Source organism: Triticum dicoccoides, chromosome 2A, assembly GCF_002162155.2.
Source record: "Triticum dicoccoides isolate Atlit2015 ecotype Zavitan chromosome 2A, WEW_v2.0, whole genome shotgun sequence".
Taxonomy (NCBI): domain Eukaryota; kingdom Viridiplantae; phylum Streptophyta; class Magnoliopsida; order Poales; family Poaceae; genus Triticum; species Triticum dicoccoides.
Genome location: NC_041382.1, coordinates 547,499,969 through 547,520,885, shown reverse-complemented (window position 1 = coordinate 547,520,885; position 20,917 = coordinate 547,499,969). Strand labels below are relative to the sequence as shown.

The following is a 20,917-nucleotide window of genomic DNA, read 5'->3' as shown; positions in this document are numbered from 1 at the left end:
CAAGTTGATCACCAGCTACCGGCAACCTGGACTGCCTATCTCAATATGCGTCTGGAGATCCGAAACCCACGGGTGCATCAACAACTATAGCAGAATCTGGTGGAGCATCTATGAAGAATCAAGGGCGACGCCTAACTCGACGTGTGATGAAATATGAGTTTTTATTTGTTGAACTATATAATTTGTATTGAACTATTTTTTGTTGCACTATTTTTTGAACTATTTGATTTCTATTGATTTTCTGTGATGAACTACGTGATAAAAAAATTATTTATGTTGAGAATTCATGCCGTACCATGCTGAATATGGGTCGATTCTCGCCGATACCGGGTCAATTTTCGCTGAAAGTAGGCCGAAAACTGGGCCGACATCGGCGCCTGGGGGCGACGGCAGGGTGCCCAACCGCCCTCAGAACCGATTATACCGCCGGCTCGCCCCTAAGCGACGATTTTTATGCCTCCTGTGGGGAGGGGGGGGGGGGCAACGGCTGAAGATGCTCCTAGGAAGCAAAATTGGTAGTCAACCAATTACTAGCCAACATTTGGCATTTGTCAAATATTGACATGCCAATTTTTGGCATCAAACCAACATGCTCTAACGTATCTCGTGTATTTACCTCTTTGTAAACACAATCAGTTCAATATATACGTTTTCTAGAATTCTGTACTGAAACAAAAACTCATGACTATGAGACAAGGGCCAAATGATAATGATGAACTTGAGCTGTTACTGGTTATTTATCGACATTGTATATATAGTTATATACACCCATGCGGATGCACGGTTGACGACTAGTTATATTTGTTTGCCGGTAAGACATGTTTTCTTATATGTTGTCCGATTCTTTACTCTTGGGTTCTTCATCTACGACTCCTCTTTCTCCACTCTCCTTCATGACCACGTCGATGATAGGACCGACCACGGAATCCACCTCTTTCGTTAACTCATCAACCTGCGTTAACCAGGAAAGATAGAGAGAGTTTCATTTATACCCTCTACATAAAAACAAATATCATCACATTTACTAGCTGCCATCTAATGCTATTAGCATGACGTTTTAGCCCTCCGGAGCAAATGAACAGTAAATTCAGAATGAATGTCAAACGAATTTAAAGAAGTCTGATGTTTCTACATCTTCTTGTAGTGTCCAATGCGTGCTTGACATTTTTCACGCGAAACTGGACAATTTTGTTTGGTCGGCCAAAAAAACAAGATTCAGTGGTCTAGAAGTGCCAAAAATGGGGCACTCAGCCTGATTTTCTGCACAAGTTAAAAATGATTGGGCTTTTTCCCTGGGCATTTGCAGATAACATTTAGACATGGACATGTACATGTCTAATTTTTCTTCGTGGTCTTTTAATATTTGCAGAAACATTTTTAACACGCAGGAGCAAATGCTATCCGGAGCCGAATTGGATATCCGCTACACAAGTAGTGTAGCAACGCTGCTTAACATGCTTGTCCCTATTACCCGCAAAAAAAACATGCTTGTCCCTATAACTCTAGAAGTCAACACGCATCTCTAACTTGCGGATATAGCATGGAACGGCCGGTAACTTGCACGGCTGCGCCATGACCTAGTTAAGCAACACTACTGAACATCAGCAGCTGCCGTAGTGTAAACGTTGAGGAACTTTCAGCTTTGGATTCACAGGAAGCCAAAACGTGCAAGTAATAAACTAGGCAATCAACCTAACCTTATGGATTAGGGCCTCGGCTAACTCGGCATCCTCCTCGATCGCATCGGCGACGGTCTTGATCCTGGACGCTGCCTCCTTGAGGCCTTCATTTTCGGGGAACGCCTCGGCCACCTCGCCGGCGACTTTCTCGGCAGCTTCGGCCACCGTGTCCATTACCTCGACCGCCACCTCTGCCGTCTTCTCCACCTTATCTACAAATGCGATTTATAATTACAACCACAGACACAAGTTGAGATGAAAATGCACGCTAAGATCGACAGGTAACATGTACAGAAGTCGTGCATATCTGATTCAGATTTTACCTTCCAATGCTCTTATCTTTCTGTAAATAGGTATCGCAACAAGGACTGCACCGACGACCAAGGTCATCCTGAGAGAACCACATAGCCTGTGAACGTGAGAAGGAAATCGACGAAACAAGAGCAACCGTAACCCCTCTGCACTCACCATGAAGGCATGTTGGACATAGGGAGATTTACTCTTGGCAAACTTTCTGGGCCTGGAACAGCTGCAGGGATTCTGAAAACAACACGTGAAATATACTGAACGATCTTGTACAGTAACCGCATCCTAAGAACAAGAAGGCACTTACTGTGTTGCTCTCCTGATCGGCAGGTTATGGTTGGCGCCCCAGAAGTTCATGGCAAGGATCCGCGGGCGATGAGCCGATGCAAATGAAACTGTGCTCCTTCGATGCCGAGAAATCCCCGGAGTGTAGAGCGCCAAGGCTTTGGAGGCAACGGAGGATATGAGGACCGCCATGGCGTGAGATCTGAAGGAAGAAGGTTTCTTCGACGTCGAAGCTACTCTTTATGGGTTCCTACGGAACATAACTTGTGGCAACCTGCTTGTGTTGCTTTCTTCTGCAGAGTTGTGCTCAGCTTAGATCTTATCAGTCTGCACCGACCATTCAAACGTGAAAGCGACAATCAGTGCACATCACCAGGATATCTATAAAACTGCTTTAGTATACATAGAGACACGCGCTTACCTGGTTCCTTATATTGGGTTGCACGACAGAGGTTGACTGTGAAGTAAGATTGGAAAAAATGTTTTTCCAAAAAAAAAGATTGAATAAATGAAACGTTACTTCTGACACCTCTGTGCCAGAAAATACTTGCACTCCAAAGGCCTCCCCCTCTCGGTCGCCACGATGGCGGCGCCTATGGACGTCATTTCCTTCTTGAAGGCGTCGTCGTAGTTACTCTTCGTCCTTCATATTGCTTTGAGGGAAACCTTAATCCTTGGATCAGGCGGTGGCGGCGTTCCTGTGTCGTGCCCTTCTTGACGGCGCCACCTTGGAGTACTCGACTCCGTCTCTTTGCGGTGGTTGAGAGCTCCGGAGACTTTAAGCGGCTTCTTCGTGTAGTTTGCTTGGAGTGTTATGAGTAGTGTACTTGTTCATTAACACCCTTGTATCTAGCCTTGTGTGCGTGTATTGTATTGTAGTGTTGTATGGATGTATTTGTATGATCGTTGCTTTATATATAAAGCGGGGCATGAGACTCTTTTGATAGAGACTCGTATAATCTCTTGGCGCTTGGATCCCTTCAGACGGTTCTCCATCAAGTCGCTCTACCCGGCCATTGCGCCAACGCCTACCCCGGCGCCCTTTGCGCAGGTTTGGGAGATTAGACTCCCCCTGAAGATTCAGATATTCCTGTGGCAATGGATCCGAGGCCGTACTCCCTCTGGCGTGAAGGTGCTCAAGCGAAGTGGCCCTGGAGACGGCCTATGCCCTCTATGTGGGACAGAGGAGGACTCGAACCACATCTTCTTCACGTGTATGTTGGCACAATTCTTGTGGAGCTGCTTCAGAGATGTCGTGGGTGGGCGTTGGTGCAACACCAACTTCCCCGACCTCTTCGAGAAAATCAAGGCCACTCCCCACCGCGCACACCACATAGCGTGGCTGGCCACAGGGGTCCTAGCACGGACGCTCTGGACCGTCCGCAATCGTCTTGTCATCCAACGCGTTCCCCTGCGCCATGCCACTGACGCGATTTTCAAAATGTGTCGTTGCTCGTAGGTTTGGCGGTCGCTTAGCCACCCCCCGAACCGAGACGCCATCAATATCATCATTGCAAATCTCCGCTTGATGTCTCTCCGCTTGGCGCCGCCGCTCCCCCCACCACCCTCGGAGTGGGATTAGACCCTTGTGGCATGTGCTACAACTTGTGTTTTCTTTTTTAGTGCTTGTTGAGTTGTGCCCTCAGCAGAACCCTCTTATACTCTGTGTGTGTTCGTCTGTACTGAGCCTTCGTGTGTGTGTGTGTGCGCGCGCGTGCGGTTTGAACTTGTGTTGGACATTGTGGCTGTGGTGGTTTGCTTTATCAATAAAACAGGGCGAAAGCCTTTTTGGGTAAAGGTTGTCGAAGGTTTCGTTCTTTATTTTTGTTCTATTTTTCTCTTCATCATTTTTCTGTTTAGGAATTTTATTTTCAGATTTCCCTTTCCTTTCCTTTCCTTTTCTTTTTATCCCATTTTTCTTGTCCTTTCTTATTTTTGAATTTGATGAACATTTTCAAATCCAAGAACAATTTTCCATTTTTTAATCATTTTTAGAGCCTTGGACATTCTTTAAAACCACATTTTTTTAAAATTTGTGAATATTATCCAATTCATTTTTTTTCAAATTCGTGATTTTTTAAAAATTCAAAAAACATTATTCAAATTCACCTTCATTTTTCAAAATCGTGGTTTCTTTTAAATTCATGAACATTTTCTAAATTTATGACTAGTTTCTCAAATTCCTCAACACTTTCAAAATTCACAAACATTTTGAATTTTTGAATTTAAAAAAAATTTGTAAACATGTTTTGGGCATCTTTGGGATTTTTGTGCAGTGTGAAAAAAGGGAAGAAAAAACCCACATATCATACCTACACTATGCATTTGGAAGCTTCTAGATGGTTTTTACTTTTTTATTCTTTGTGTTTCCTAAACATGTTTTTCAGGGGTTCTTGATCGGTATTTTATTATCTGTTTTTTTGTTTCTTCTTCATTTCGTTTCCCTTTCTTCTCTATTTCTTTCAAAATTCATTAATACTTGTTGGAAAACAATATTTTAAATTCGGAAATATTTTTTAAGTTCACAAACTTTTTTTTTGACTTTGTGGACATTTTGCTAGTTTGCAAAAAAAATGATTCCGCGAACATTTTTTGAATCCATAAACATATTTTTAATGTTTCCAGCATCGGTTTAGGGAAGCTTCGAATTGTTATTTTTTCTTTTCTTTCTGTTTTCACAGCCAGTTTTCCAGGCTTTTTTTATCGGTTTTTCGACTCTATTTTCTAATTTCGTTGTGCTTTCTTCTCCTTTTTCTTTCATTTTCTTTTCCAATTCATTAATGCTTTACAAAAAATGAAAAAAAACTAAAAATATTTTAAATTCTTGAATACCTTTTAAGTTACAAAAATGTATTGACTTAGCAGTCATTTTTTGAGTTCATGGACATTTTTATGATTTTGTGTTTTTTGAATCCGTGAACATTTTTTTGAATTCGTGAATATGTATTTGAATCAGCCAGGATGGTATTTTCAATTCGCGAACATTTTTGGAATGCACAAACATTTTCTGAATGCGCAAATATTGTTTTTAATCTGTGAACATTTTTTTCATTCGCCGCGAATATATTTCAAGTTCGTGAACATTTTGTGAATTCGGAAACATTTTTCAAATACATGAACATTTCTGAATTCGTGACCATTTTCTTACCACAATCATATTTTGAATTCATGAACATTTTGGGAATCCACGAAGATTTTTTTAATTCACCATGAACAATTTTTCTTGAATTCGTGTGTATTTTTGGAATCCATGGACATTCTTTTCAGTACGTGAACATTTTTTGAGTCATGAACGTTTCTGGAATTCGCAAATATTTTTAACACCTTTTGAATTCGTGAATATTTTTTGAGTTAACGGACATCTTTTATTCGTCAACAATTTTCCAATTTCCAATCTTTTTAAAATAAGTGAATATTTTTATTAAAATAAACTATTTGAAGTAAAAAAACAACGTGAAAAAATCGGTTCCCATTGCTATTCTAGGAGTGCTAAATTCGGTCCAAGATTGGTGGAACGCGATGGTTCATCGCCGTGGCCACAGGAGGAAGACGGTCTCGTCGTTGCTCATGCTGGTGGCATAGGAGGTTTGGAAAAGAGAGACATGCTAGGGTCTTCCACAATAAAGATGCCCTATATTGTCGTTGATAACATTAAAGGGGAGATCAAAAATTGTGTTCTCCACGTGGCAAAATATTTGAGCTCAATCATGTCGCGAGAGTAGGCTTTTTTGCTTCCATTTTTTTAGGGTCCGTTATCTTATTCCTCTTCTCCTCTAATCATGAGATGAGGCAAAGTTTTTGCCTCTGTTTAAAAAATAAATAAAATAAGTGAATCTTCCTTCGCACAATGAAATGGCGCCATCTCAATCAAGAAAATAAATAAATCGCAGGGCAAGACACGCGATTACGCGAAGCAACCGGCGCAAAATCCAAACCCTAAACCCCAAGAGGCCAAAATCCCCAAAGTCCATACAGAATCCAAAGGAATCCAACGGAGCCGGCAAAACTGTAATGCCCACCAATCCAATCTACTGCATCCTAGTAGTATATTCCACTGTGTGGCGTAGCACATTCATGGCTTGGGTTCTTTTGGATTCCCGCAGACGATCATCGAGTGCCTGAAGCTGTCCTGCACCGGCGAGTTGCCCCCCAACTCCCGCTCCGGCCACACCTTCGTCCATGACCCCAAGGTAATACAGCACTATCTTAAGGCTGTTACTATTTTCCTGTTTTGTACTTATTTTGTTTTCGATTCTTACTTTTAAACATGCTTGCCTGGGATTCAGGTGGCAGGTGAAACCCAAACGAAAGGGCAGATCAAGCTGCGGTTTAAGACAGCAGCAGGAAAGGATGTGGTGTGCATCCGCTCTTTCCAGCTTACCCAGAAGGCGTCAAAGATGGAGTTTAAGGCAATCGAGAGCGTCCTCCAGACCATAAATCCACACACGGGCGAGGTCCCCTTTTCTAACTATAAAGATGATGTTTATTATTTATATTGCCATAATGTACTTAAATACGGCTCATGACACTAGGTGCAATCTAAAAAAGTAATCTTGCATCTGCTCCTGTTTCTAACTCGAGTATCATTAATATGATACTCTCTCTGTAAAGAAATATAAGAGCATTTAGATAATTAAAGTAGTGATCTAAACACCCTTATATTTCTTTACGGAGGGAGTATGAGTTACTGAACATACCAAGCACCTCTTGGCTATTGTAGTTGATACTTGCTATTGCTGTACATGTCTCTGTATACTGAAGGAGAAACTAAATAATATTTTACCCCATTTGGACAGAGGTATATCAAAAGGATTAGACCATTGACATGTCCTGTGAACCATGTAAATTTTCCAATACCTGAAAGGGCATACGATTTACTCTGTTCCTTGCTGTGCTTGCGTCTGGCCATAGAAAGTCTTCTCTAGAACACTCCTCTGCTTTTTACACATTATATTCATCCACAACTTCAAGTAGACTGATAGATATACACATTAAAAAAAATCAATTCATTAGAATCTTGAGAACGGAAATTTTGAATCTGCACAATAGATTTTTCACAGCTGTTCTTTGATTGATTCCAAGTGGTACCGGTATAGTAGGGTACTTAAGTTGTGTATCACTAGAAGGCTATCAGCTTTTAGAGAATACTGCTGATATAAACTCATATCCTCACTGATTGTTTTTTCTTGTTGAGCTCAGAAGGTTTGTCTCAGCTAAAAATGTGCTGATATGGATAGGGAGATTCCAGCCTTAATGGGTGTTTCGAAGGCTATATTGGATAATGTTATATTTGTGCACCAAGACGAATCCAATTGGCCGTTACAGGACCCGTCAACACTTAAGAAAAAGTTTGACGACATCTTTTCTGCTACCCGGTACATGAATGCATTACTATTTACTCAATAATTTGGAAGCTCCGGTGAAGGCCATCTTATTTGATTGTTGCAATATGTTTAAGATGGTGTAGTCTCCACCTTTATGGAGGTTAATGTTTCTGTGGGAGTGTGGGGCTGATGTCAAAACTAGCTTCTCACTACCTTAATTTCCAAATCTAATGTACAGCTATACCAAAGCTCTCGAAGTCATAAAGAAACTTCAGAAGGACCAAGCACAAGAAATCAAGACTTTTAGGTTAAAGCTGGAGAACCTTCAAACTCTTAAAGATCAAGTATACAGGGTAATTTTTATCTTTTTCTAGAATACGCACAAGCATGCCTATCATACATGGTAATTTGTATCTTCATGATTGTAGAATTCTAATTTTTGTTGTGTTACTGGCTTACTGCCATGGGGGATATATATGTGATATACAAATAACATCCCTGTCATAAGGTGACAGCGATTCATTACAACACTTCACAATTCACATTACCCTAGTAGACTACTTCATTTCTGTTGCCTTTACTCTTTCGTTGTCATACTTCCCAGCTCATTTTCTAATTACTGCATTTCCCAGCTCATGTCAGTATTCATGTGCAGCCACACTGAACTGTGCACTGAAGATCTATCTGTTCTACACTTCCGCTGCAGTTTAGTTTAATTTTTTTAAGGGTATGCTGCTTTTAATGCTAGTTTAGTTCCCTTACTTTCACAGCTTCGGGACAGTATTGCGCAAGATCAAGAGAAGTCAGATGCCTTAAAAACTCAAATGGAGGACCTGAAAACAAACATCCAGGCTGTCGAAAACAAAATCCGTCGTACCGAAACAAGTATCATGGACTTGAGGAGACTTCAGGAGCAAATTAGCACCAAGGCAACAGCTAGAAGTACATATTTAACACTTCAGCAGCAACAGTATGCTGCCCTTTCTGAGGAAAATGAAGGTCAGCAATTCCTCATCATGCCAGTAATTCTAATGGCTCCTTCACAGCATAGCGACAGTTTACCTTGCTTCATTTAGATACCGATGAGGAACTGAGGGAGTGGCAAACAACATTTGAAAAAAAAATTGCGATACTGTATACGAAAATCGGTAAACTTGAACGAGAGATGAATGATGAATATACAAAAATCTCTCTGCTATCTGAGACCATCAATGATTCAACACGTCAAATAGGGAAGCTCCAGGCAGAAGCTGATGTAATGCTGCAATCCTTTTCTTTTCTGAATGGCTTGACCATTTCTTTAATAATAGTGGGCACTGTGGTACGAGGTTAAATAGAAATATGTTGTTTTCAGGCTCACGTGTCGGTCAAGCACGAACGAGACTCAGCCATCAGAAAGATATTCAATAAATATAATCTCGGGCCAATTCCTGATGCTCCTTTTACTAATGATATTGCCGCGAACCTTACATACAGGACTAAAGCAAGACTATCGAATCTCGAGGACGATTTGCAGGAAAAGAAGGTTATAATGCCTATTCTTCATATTTTTTGGAATTTAGTCGCAAAAGTAAACACTTCCATTAGAACTTTCTGATTTTTTTAATAGTACCAAACATTTTCTAGGGAGTCATTTCGCTGCCTATTTTTGTTTGGCGTTTCAGCAGTTCCATGACCGTCTGATATGCTCATGCAAGGTTGCTTGCTTTAGCCTTTATTCAATGCATCCGTGCAAGTACATGCAATTAATTAGGAATGAGTCAATGCTGAAAACGTGCATTCTTATCAAGTATGTCCCTTAGTAATCAAGTTCCTTTTCTTAAGCAGAAATCTAATGAGACACAGTTAGAGTTTCTTTGGGGACGTTATCTCAAAGTAAATGCTCGCTACTCTGAAGTTGATGGCCAGATACAATCTAAGAAAGAATCTAAGGTTAGTAATGGAGGACTTGCACGCATATGATATTCTGTAACTGATATATCAGATACCATTTTTTGATATGATATATTAAACACTTTCCAGATAGGTGTTTTAAGGCGTATGAAAGATAAAGAGACTGAACGAGATGCTGCAGAGATGGAGCTTTCAAAGCATAATCTGGCCCGTATTGATGAAAGAGATCGGCATTTGGTATTTATTTGACCTAACTATCGTTGTCCATTGGATATATCTATCGATGTATAGCTGTACTTGGCTGGTCTGCAAGGTTAATTTGTTCTCTCTCTAAGTTTAACACTCTTAATTCTAAATAAGTAAGTTGTCCCATTGTGATTTGAATAGCAAATTGAGGTCGAGAAGAGGACAATTGCCTTGGGAGAAAGAGACTACGATTTGATTATAAGTCAGAAGCGCCCAGAGATATATGCCTTGGACCACAAGATAAAAGCACTTCACCGGGAGAAAGATAACATAACTACTGATGCTGATGACAGAGTAAAATTAGAACTGAAGAAGGATGAATTGGAAAAGTGCAAGAAGAAACTTAAAAAGATGTACTTCTTTCCTTTCCCCTTTTAATTTCTATCTGTATTATGGTTCTACAGTTGGTTATATTCCAATACCAATTCTTCCATTACGAAGATTGAAATAACATGATTATAAAATGCAGATATGATGAACACAAGGACAAATTTAGAAGTGTTCTTAAGGGGAGGCTTCCTTATGAGAAGGATGTCAAGAAGGAGATTACTCAAGCTTTTGGGTTCGTGTCACAGTGCCTTATTGATATGCTTACTCGTCTTTCTCAGTGATTTCCTAGTACATGACATGTCCTATTTCGGCCCGTATGATCAAAATGAATTTACTTATGTAAAGCTGTAATATATTGACTTTCTTTGATGCAATTGATCTTTTCTGTTCAAGCCATTGGTGGTTAGTGAAAACAGTAGTAGTATCTCTAATCAGGTACAGTTTAATCAATCATGTATGCATGTGTATGTATCCAGTTTAAGCATACAGGTTTGCTGTAAACATTCACATGGATGTGTATTTCAAGGGCCTAGTCTGTTAATGTGGCGTCTAGGCCTCCGCATCCCATTCTTTCAAGACTCCATCCTGATACGGGGAACATAAAAATGTTGCATTTGACTCGACACACCCAACTAGCAATCTGTAGTGTCAAAACGCTCTTATATTATATGGGACGGAGGGAGTAGTAATTTGTCATGCTTTCATGCTGCCTTACAGATTATACCACATGTGGAACTTTGTATTTTTTGCTACTGTTTGTTAATGGTACCACGAAACTCTGCTTGGCTCAGGTTTGTAGACGCGGAATACAATGATTTGAGCTCAAAATCTCTGGAAGCGGAACAGCAGTTGAAATTGGCACAAATGAAAATTTCTGCTGCTAGAAGCCACTTGTCAAAGCTCCAAAAAGATTTGGACGGTAAATTTGGATACAACCGCTGCATGCTTTGCTTATTTCATAAAAAGTTGATGATGCTTTTTTTGACATGTAAAAGCTCCACTATGTATGAAATTTAGAAAATCAAAATCTGAGAGGTGCACACTATATCTCGGCTTTTCCTTTTAAGATGTATTATCATTCCATCATTTTGAGTTGGTACGCTGGGACAATGACGGGTTCACTGCCAACTAAGTAGAGTGTATGCAGTTGAAATTGTTCCTTAGACATAATTTCCCTGACCAACGGTTACATTCTTATCCAGAATAAAGTGAAAGTAAACAAAGTATGTGAAAGATCCATTTTGATTATCAATGTATTGGACAATGCACCACACTGGACTATTGGGCATGCTTGATTCTGTCTCATGGTGTAGTATGGACCTTCTAGTTGTTCCAACTAGCACTACATAGGGATCAAGGGTAACCATCTGAATTCCATAAATGTTACCTTTCATGCAGCAAAAAGAAACCATCTGAATTCGAAACTTCAACCCATTACTAAGGTATCTGTTGACATCAACACTTACCCCAAGATTCTGAAAGATGCCATGGACGACAGAGATAAACAAACAAAGTAGGTATCCATAATTGTAGCTATCTCTTTAAGCCACATCTTCTTTCGATGCCCAGATTCAAAGCTTTCTTCCTATTTGCAGTACGTACAATTATGCAAAGGGAATGCGGCAAATGTATGAACCTTTTGCAAAAGTGGCCCGCCAGCAGCACAAGTGTCCTTGCTGTGATCGTGCTTTCACACCTGATGAAGAGGACCTCTTTGTGAAGAAGGTGGATGATCTAGTAAACATAGCTACCTTTTTCGTTTGATTTAGAGTTACTTTGTGCTGGATGATTTCTTTCTGTTGATGTTGTTGTCTGGTGCATCTTTCAGCAAAGGACTACAGGTACAAGTACCGCAGAGCGCCTGAATGTACTGGCAATCGAATTATCAAATGCTGAAGAGTTTTTCAATCAATTGGATAATCTCCATGTGGTTTATGATGAATATGTGAAACTGGGGAAAGAGACCATACCTTTAGCAGAGAAGGATTTGGAACAACTTTTGGCAGATGAAAGTGAGAAGGCGCAGATATTCGAAGACGTTAGTCATCACTATCGACACCACTTTATTTATTTATTCTCATACGCAAAATAAAGATAGAGACAGTCAAACATAATACCTTAGATGACCTGTGTTTCTTAGCTCTACTATGTGTCCTAATAAAGATTCTCCACTCCCGAGGCATAATTCTAGCTATCCTCTATCTACGTCAAGTGTCAAGTTGTAGTAAATCGGTTTATAATACGGATGTACAAGTGCACTTGTGTAGATATTATGCTCTTTGGGAAGAGGCCACAGAATGTTTCATCCTCTTCAGAGGGTTGGTAAATTATTTTGTTTGCAAATCTCCTAGGTCACATCCGTATGATGGTTGTTTGGGCTGTTCTTAAGCTTAAGCCCTTCGACATTGTGTGATGTTACTTTGGGTAATTGATATAATGGTCTGGTTGATAGGAGCATTGTCATTTGAGAAACTTACTTGAACCTTTTGCAAACACAGTTCAGGTCCGCTGTCTCCTGAGAAATCATGGATATTCACTTTTAGTTACCCAACAGTAAATGTAGGATCTATTTATAAACATAATTTATGACGTATTCTCTATTTTGCTCTGCTGTGACTTGTATGATTGATACGTTGCAGCTTGTGAGTGCTCTTGCTCAAGTTAAAATGGACAGGGATGGAGTCGAAGTCTTGTTACATCCAGTTGATACTATCAACAGGCATGTGCAAGAAATACAGGAGTTAGAACCACAAGTCAAAGATCTTGAGTATAAGCTTGATTCTCGTGGCCAAGGTGTTAAATCTGTCGAGGAAATCCAGTTGGAGCTGAACTCTGTGCAGAGGGCAAGGTAATGGTTTTCGATTTACCCCAGAATTATAAGATCCTCTGCCTGGGAATTGAGAAAATAGTTCTTCAGACAACTTAATTCTAGTAACCTTTGGAAATTAATAGGAACACTGAAATTATTACCCATGATCCATCCCAACCATCCCACATTATCCGACCAAACTTGCCATGTAGTGTATCGTTGCCTTTTTGTGTTCTCCTTTCCATTTCCATGTATATCCATTTATTGGTCAATGCTGGCGAGAAAAATGAACTAGAGTTGGCTAAAGAGCATTGGCAATTTGGCATGTATGTTTGACACTATGCAAGACAGAGCCAAGACATTGGTCATTGACGAAATATTGGTTCCACGAGGCTCATACCAGGCGCTACGGCGCTGAAGTATGTAACCGATGCCATACTCCCAGGAAAAGCTCGAATGACCTCAGGGTTGGCTTTGGTGATCAATCAAACATATGCGAAGTGCGTTCAAATGTTAAATATTCAATCTGTCAACCATGAAACAATTGAATTAGCTTATTCTTCTTACTTCTTTTATGACTTGCTCTTGGAGGCTCAAGTATGCTGGTCTGCTTACACATCTGTCTGGCAGGGACACATTGATTAGTGAAGTGGACGATCTCAGGGATCAGCAAAAAATACTTAGCGAGGATCTGTCAAATGCTCAGATGCGGTGGCATGCTCTTAGGGAAGAAAAACTAAGAGCCTCAAGTGTATTGCTGAAGTTCAAAAAGGCTGAAGAAGATTTGGTACTTTTTGCCGAGGAAAAAGAGCAACTGATCATAGATCAGAAGGTATTCGTCATTCACTGAACTTCCATTTCTCTGGTTAATAGTTTCTCTACTGAAATACTGTACCGGAGTGAAGTCTCTGGGTCTGTCTGGATGTTGGGACTGAATTAGGTCAATGGTATTGGGTCTTCCATTCAATTTCAGGTTGAAATGGATTTGTCCACAATTCTATTTCTGTTGTTTGGATGACTTGTGAATTGGGGAGCATTAATACTGGACTCAATTCCAAATGTTTTTTCATATGGAACTGGGTAATATTAAGGGCCACCCACTAGTTTGATCAGTTTATAGCTCACTTACCAACTTTGAGAAGTACTGGGTGCATGCAAATTATACTTGTGACAGATGGTCTAGATTTTAACCCTGAAGGCATGATCTCATTATTCTTGTTGTTGCACTCCTATGTACTGTAGTTTTGCGAGATATTTACCCAAAACCACCACAGTTGGGCTAGTGTACCAACTTGATACCACATTTCAATCAGGGCATGAGTACTGATTGTCTGATAAACTCGCGAAAACAACAAAACTAACAAGTTGGCCCCACCTGTCGGGCTGACATGGTGAAGACAAATAAGTTTGACCGGCCGATGTGTCAAATGAGATGCAGGCCCCACCTGTCAATGACTAGACGGTCATCTTCTTCACAACATTTTTTCTATGGAGCATTCCATCGAGCACCTTTTGTGTGTTCATCCTCTGGTCACTGAGGAAGGCACGCATGCCATGGGCACGCCGGAGCAGTGACCAGAGGAACGGCGGGCCGGACGCCTCCATCCCGTCCGCCAGCTCACACAGCTCTTCATGTCCTCCTACCAAGGCGGTGACCACCTTGCCGAAGCTGGCATACGCGGCGGCGCGGGCAAGTGGGGAAGGGGCGAGTGGCTCACCTTGAGCACGCATGCGTGCTCGGACGCACCGACGCCAGGCGTGAAGAAGATGACCGTCGTCATCCATGGCGGACTCGCCAGCGAACTCCGTCGCGCCGCCCGCCGCCGTCGCCGTGTCCAGGAGGCAGCGTGGGAGCTGCGCCTCCTCGCTGGCCCTGCTGGCAGGCCAGCACGCCGACACCAGGCAGGCGGCCCTGGGCTGTCAGACCCAAGGAGATCCTGACATGGACTAGCTCGAGCAGGGCTCGGCTGCCGTGGCCATGGTGGCCATGGAGCTCTCGGCTCGGCCGTCCATGCCGGCGGGGGCGCCAGTGGGCTTCGAGGGTTCATGGCGTGCGGGGAACAGGCTGAGGCGGCCCTGGCTAGCTTGAGCAGGGGCTCGGCTGCCATGTCCATGGAGCTCTCGGCTCGCATGGGCAGAGATGGGTCGGCCGCCCACAAGCTGCTCGATGCAATGCCATAGAAATCATCTGCCACCTCACCTGGTCAACACTTTTTTTGTGCTTGGTCTTTGCCACGTCAGCCTGGCAGGTGGGTCCCAACATGTCAGTTTCGCTGTTTTCGTGAGCTTACCAGATAATCAGTGCTCTTTGTTATTCGTTAGACGTAGATATGGTGGTTCCTCGTACCTTGGCTCAAATGTTGTACCAAGTTGTTACCTAGCCCCAACTATGGTGGTTTTGGGTAAATATCTCTAGTTTTGTGCATCAATGACACTGTAACTGTTGCACCTGTGCACGATGATCTAATTCATGCTAAATGTTTATTTCTTATGGATGCAGCATTTAGAAGAGGCTCTTGTTCCATTGTCAAAAGAGAGAGAAAGCTTGTTGCAAGAGCATAAAGCTTTGAAGGAAAGGCTTGATCAGGAGTATGATCAGCTGGCTGAAAGAAAAAGGGGATTCCAGCAAGAAATAGATGCACTTGGAACCCTTAACACACGCATCAAAGAGTATATATTTTTTCCACTCCTTCTCTTTCAATTTGTCCCACCTTTCCCACTTACTTTGACTAAAAAAATCCCTCTCAGGTACCTGGATGCAAAGAAAGTAGAGAAGCTTAATGAACTGCAGGAAAGGCATACCCTATCCCTGTCTCAGTTACAGAAATGTGAGGCAAGAAAGCAAGACATCTCGGTTGAGCTTGACAAGAGCAAAGGGCTATTGCGGAGCCAAGATCAATTGAAAAGAAACATCGATGACAATCTGAACTACAGGAAAACAAAGGCTGAAGTGGATCGACTTGCTCATGATATCGAGTTACTTGAAGAAAATGTGCTTTCTATCGGCAGCAAATCCACTATAGGAGCTGATCATAAGCGGCATGCTCAAGAGAAGGAGAGGCTTCTTTCAGAGGTATTGTGTTTCTCTCGTTCCAAATAATTGACAAAGTTGCATGTAATAAATGCCATTCTTTTCTTATACCTATTTAGGGACTCATGAACATACATTTGACCAGATAGTACATATATTATACATTTCTGAAGAGTAAAAATGCATGTCCAATCTTCAACTTTCAGAGGTGTGTCACCTAGGTCCTGGTAATATGAAAATGCATGTGATAGTCCTTATGGTAAATTAATGAGTCATCAGATGTCCTGGCCTAATTGACTTGCGTGCAACAACAACAACAATAACAACAAAGCCTTTAGTCCCAAACAAGTTGGGGTAGGCTAGAGGTGAAACCCATAAGATCTGGCTCTGGCACATGGATAGCAAGCTTCCACGCACCCCTGTCCATAGCTAGCTCTTTGGTGATACTTCAATCCTTCAGGTCTCTCTTAACGGACTCCTCCCATGTCTAATTCGGTCTACCCCGCCCTCTCTTGACATTCTCCGCACGCTTTAGCCGTCCGCTATGCACTGAAGCTTCTGGAGGCCTGCGCTGAATATGCCCAAACCATCTCAGACGATGTTGGACAAGCTTCTCTCCACTTGGTGCTACCCCAACTCTATCTCGTATATCATCATTCCGGACTCGATCCTTCCTCGTGTGGCCACACATCCATCTCAACATACGCATCTCCGCCACACTAACTGTTGAACATGTCGCCTTTTAGTCAGCCTACACTCAGCGCCATACAACATTGCGGGTCGAACCGCCGTCCTGTAGATCTTGCCTTTTAGCTTTTGTGGCACTCTCTTGTCATAGAGAATGCCAGAAGCTTGGCGCCTCTTCATCCATCCAGCTTTGATTCGATGGTTCACATCTTCATCAATACCCCCATCCTCCTGCAGCATTGACCCCAAATACCGAAAGGTGTCCTTCTGGGGTACCGCCTTGCCATCAAGGCTAACCTCCTCCTCCTCCTCACACCTAATTGACTTGCGTAATGCACAAAAAATCTAAAATGAGCAATTTCATAGTACAAGCATCTAAGTGACACAATTTGGAAGTTCAAGGACACGCCATGCATTTTACTCTATTTCTTAGTGTGAAACTGTATCACATATGGCTGACACCTTGATATTTGATTTTTTTTGGCAATCCTTACAGTATAATACTCCCTCCGTTTCAAATTACTCGTCGCAGAAATGGATGTATCTAGAACTAAAATACATCTAGATACATACATACCCGCGACAAGTAATTTGGAACGGAGGGAGTAGGTGTGAAGGAACAATTCCTGTTTACCAAAGTAATATTTCAAAGCACAAACTTGAGCTTAAACAGACACAATATAAGGATATTGAGAAGAGATATTTTAACCAACTTCTCCAACTTAAGGTAGGTGGCATGATATTCCAGGTTCAGTTTCTCCAACTTTCTGATCTTTCTCCAACTTAAGGACTTGGACTTGGCAAGAGTACCCTTTCACGGCAAAACGGCAAATCTGACCTTTCACTGAAAGTTGAGGCAAAAATGACCCCTTCCAGAATATATGGATGCTCCCTTCTGCTAGTAAATCCTTCTTTAGCCTTTCAGCGCTTCATCTTAAACTTTCTTTACGATGGCACACTTGTATTTCTGTAGGGCTCTTATGCGGTTCCATACCATGAAAATGGAGGAGATAAATAAAATAATAAAGGAACTGTGGCAGCAGACATACAGAGGCCAAGATATTGATTGCATAAGCATCAGTTCTGACTCTGAGGGTGCAGGCACTCGACCATATAGCTATCGTGTAAGTTAAATTAGCTACACGTTTGACTAACCGAGTTGCTTGGAGTGCTGTTACATTTGCCTGTTTGAACCATCTTGTAGGTTGTCATGCAAAATGGTGGTGCTGAGCTGGAAATGCGAGGACGATGCAGTGCTGGTCAGAAGGTGAACTTTTTTTTTTTTGTTTCTTTTGTCGTGGTAAACTTCGGTTGCTGTAGTAACATCTTCTTTGCAGTCTTGTTTGAACCAATAACTGTGGTAGCATGACCTTATGAATCTGTTGAACATGGAGAATCATATCTCAAAGTTATCTCCACTGCTGTTCAGGTTCTTGCTTCTCTCATAATCAGACTGGCACTGGCAGAGACATTCTGTCTGAATTGTGGCATATTAGCTCTGGATGAGCCAACCACCAATCTTGACGGGCCGAATGCGGAGAGCCTAGCTGCTGCCCTATTGAGGTAAACCTTAGGCATGGCAATTATATTATCATTTTGGAGCTTATTCTACCATTAACTGAGTCTCTTGTGTGTGCCATAGAATAATGGAAAGCAGAAAAGGCCAGGAGAACTTCCAGCTGATTGTAATCACCCATGATGAGCGGTTTGTTCAGCTTATTGGTCAGAGGCAGCTTGCCGAGAAGTACTACCGAGTTTCTAAGGATGAGCAGTGAGTTCACACAGTTTTTTCTTGAATCTTTTTCATGCTTCTGGACTTCCAATGTTTGCGCTTTCGTGCAAGCAAGTCCTCTTTGATTCAAATTTCAAAGGATGTTAGTCGGAATTCTGGACAGTTGAAATCCTTGGGAAATTCTCCTAATGATGGTTCTTTGATTTGTAGGATTGTACACCATAGGATTTTTCCTAAGCATTCCACTGCACTACATTTGATAGAAAAAATACCATTGACTCAAACTTCTTGGGAAGAATCATCCTCCCCACCTCCCCACCCTCATCCCCCAGTCTATGATACAATCAAACAAGCATTTCTTCAAATTCAATTCTGTAGGATTCAAAATGTTTGCATGACATTGCAATTCCGTATTTTTTGCATTTTTGTTCAGAATCGTGTGGACCAGAGGGTGCACGCATACCTGTCGACATTATTTGGTTTCTTACCTCGAATATTCATAAATGGGTGCTGGATCTAAAAAATTGGCCTGTGGAGTAGAATAAGATGAAGATATTCAATCTCACAGTATTTGGTTTTCTGTGCTAATGGTGTACCTTTGACCGAACCTTGCAGACAACACAGCAAAATTGAAGCCCAGGAGATATTTGACTGACGATGATTTCTTGGAGCATATATGCTCTTAGAGCTAAAACTGTTTACAGGCCAAGTGGGTGCGTTCAGTATGATGATCGGCTGTCATGGAGAGAAATGGGTCCCAGCGAACGAGTGTGATATCCGACTAGGTTCATTAGTTTGGTTTCTGTGCATGCATGCAATTGGCCGCTTTTTGTTGTCCATCATCTGAAGGTGGTACCATGTTGTATCTCCTTTTATTCTAAAATTGACTCCTTATGTGGTTCTCAAAAAAAAAAAGACTCCTTATGCAGCCTCCAAACAAGCGAGAATGGTCTGTGGAAAAATGTGCGGCTGCTTTTCTTCCGCCAATCGCTAGCAAGCGAAAAGGGAGACCTTTATTATTTTTTTATCATCAAAAATATTTTTTCCGCACTTCAAAAAATTCTGAAAAGAGTTCACACACACGTATTGTAGAATAACTATTTTGTACGCTGGTTTAGAACGGCAGCACTAGCCTGAAATTGTATAACGTAGAAAGTTGTGAACTGCTCGTTGGAGAATTATTTTGTGCTTTTTCGTCGGAATTCTGTTTGGCGCCCAAAAAACCCGAATTTTAGCGCGCGGAGCAGTTTTTGTGTGCATGTTGGAGATGCTCTTATGCCATTGGAAAGATATGAATTAGGCGAAACTTTTTCTTTTAGACCAATTTTTTACATTCCTTCAGTTTAAGGAATAGTTTTGAAAGTGGCGTGAACCCCATCGAGTCGCATAGAGCATATTTTGTGTTTTTTTTTTCATATCGCTTCTGGAAATGATGCAAATGATATCAATAAGACAGAACTTGTTCATGTAAATTTTCCAAATTCCTTATGGTTTAACGAACATTTCTAATACACAATGAATATTTTCTAAACAATTGACTAACATTTTTATATACACAATAAACATAGTTAGAAAAAGATGATGAACATTTTTAATACATGATGAATATTTTGTAATACACTAGGAATAATTTTTGATACATGTTGAATACACAATGAATATTTTCTAAACAACCGACTAACATTTTTCGAATACACAATAAACATCGTTAGAAAAACATGATGAATATTTTATAATACACTAGGAATGATTTTTGGTACATTTTGAATACACAATGAACATTTTCTAAACAACTGACTAACATTTTTTCAATACACAATAAACATCGTTAGAAAAACATGAAGAACATTTTTATACATGATGAATATAATACATGCAGAATAATTTTTAATACATTTCTAATACATCGCTCGTGCACTTGCCTAAAATCTCTCCTCCATCCAATCCCCGAAAGATACAGGGCATGGGGATACCCTCCGGTCCATTAGTTCTATCCCCACTAATGGAACATGACATGAGGATACCCTCTGGTCCATTAGTGCTTCACCTGTCCAACATTCGAGTAGTCCATCTCTAAAAAAGAAGGAAAAGATTGCACTGTTTCAAAATTTTTCTACGAAGGCCCCGGGTCCTAATGCCTTCCCAGCTCACTTCTTCCAGAAGCACTAGGGTATTTGTGGAGATGGGGTGATGAAGGCAGTCCTGCGTATTGTGGAAGGGGAAGAGAGTGCTTAGAGCATTAACAAAACTTATTTGGTTCTTATACCAAAGGTAAGAAATCCCCCCTCATTGATCAAGTTTCGCCCCATTAGTCTTTGCAACATGCTCTATAAAATTGCTTCCAAAGTTGTTGCTAATCGGTTGAAAGTGGTACTTCCTGAGACCATCTCATCGCAACAGTCCGCTTTTGTTCCTGAGCGTCTCATCACAGATAACATAATTGTGGCCTATGAGTGTTTGCATTTTATGAAGCAGAACAAAGCTCTGAAACACCGCCATTGTGCGTTTAAGTTGGACATGATAAAGGCATATGATAGAATTGAGTGACCATATTTGGAAGCAATAATGCTCAAGCATGGTTTCTCTAACATTTAG

General features: G+C 41.3%; 1 protein-coding gene and 1 pseudogene across 1 annotated transcript; one reads left to right on the top strand and one right to left on the bottom strand.

Moving 5' to 3' along the window:
* Window positions 1-704: 704 nt before the first annotated feature.
* LOC119359556 lies at window positions 705-2,571 on the bottom strand. Its single transcript, XM_037625700.1, has 5 exons — window positions 2,293-2,571; window positions 2,148-2,219; window positions 2,003-2,070; window positions 1,698-1,891; window positions 705-952 (listed from the first exon to the last, which is right to left on the bottom strand). The coding sequence occupies exons 1-5, from the start codon at window positions 2,460-2,462 to the stop codon at window positions 827-829; spliced, it is 630 nt and encodes a 209-aa protein (XP_037481597.1). The 5' UTR covers window positions 2,463-2,571; the 3' UTR covers window positions 705-826.
* Window positions 2,461-19,574, top strand: LOC119357940 (annotated as a pseudogene).
* Window positions 19,575-20,917: the final 1,343 nt, after the last annotated feature.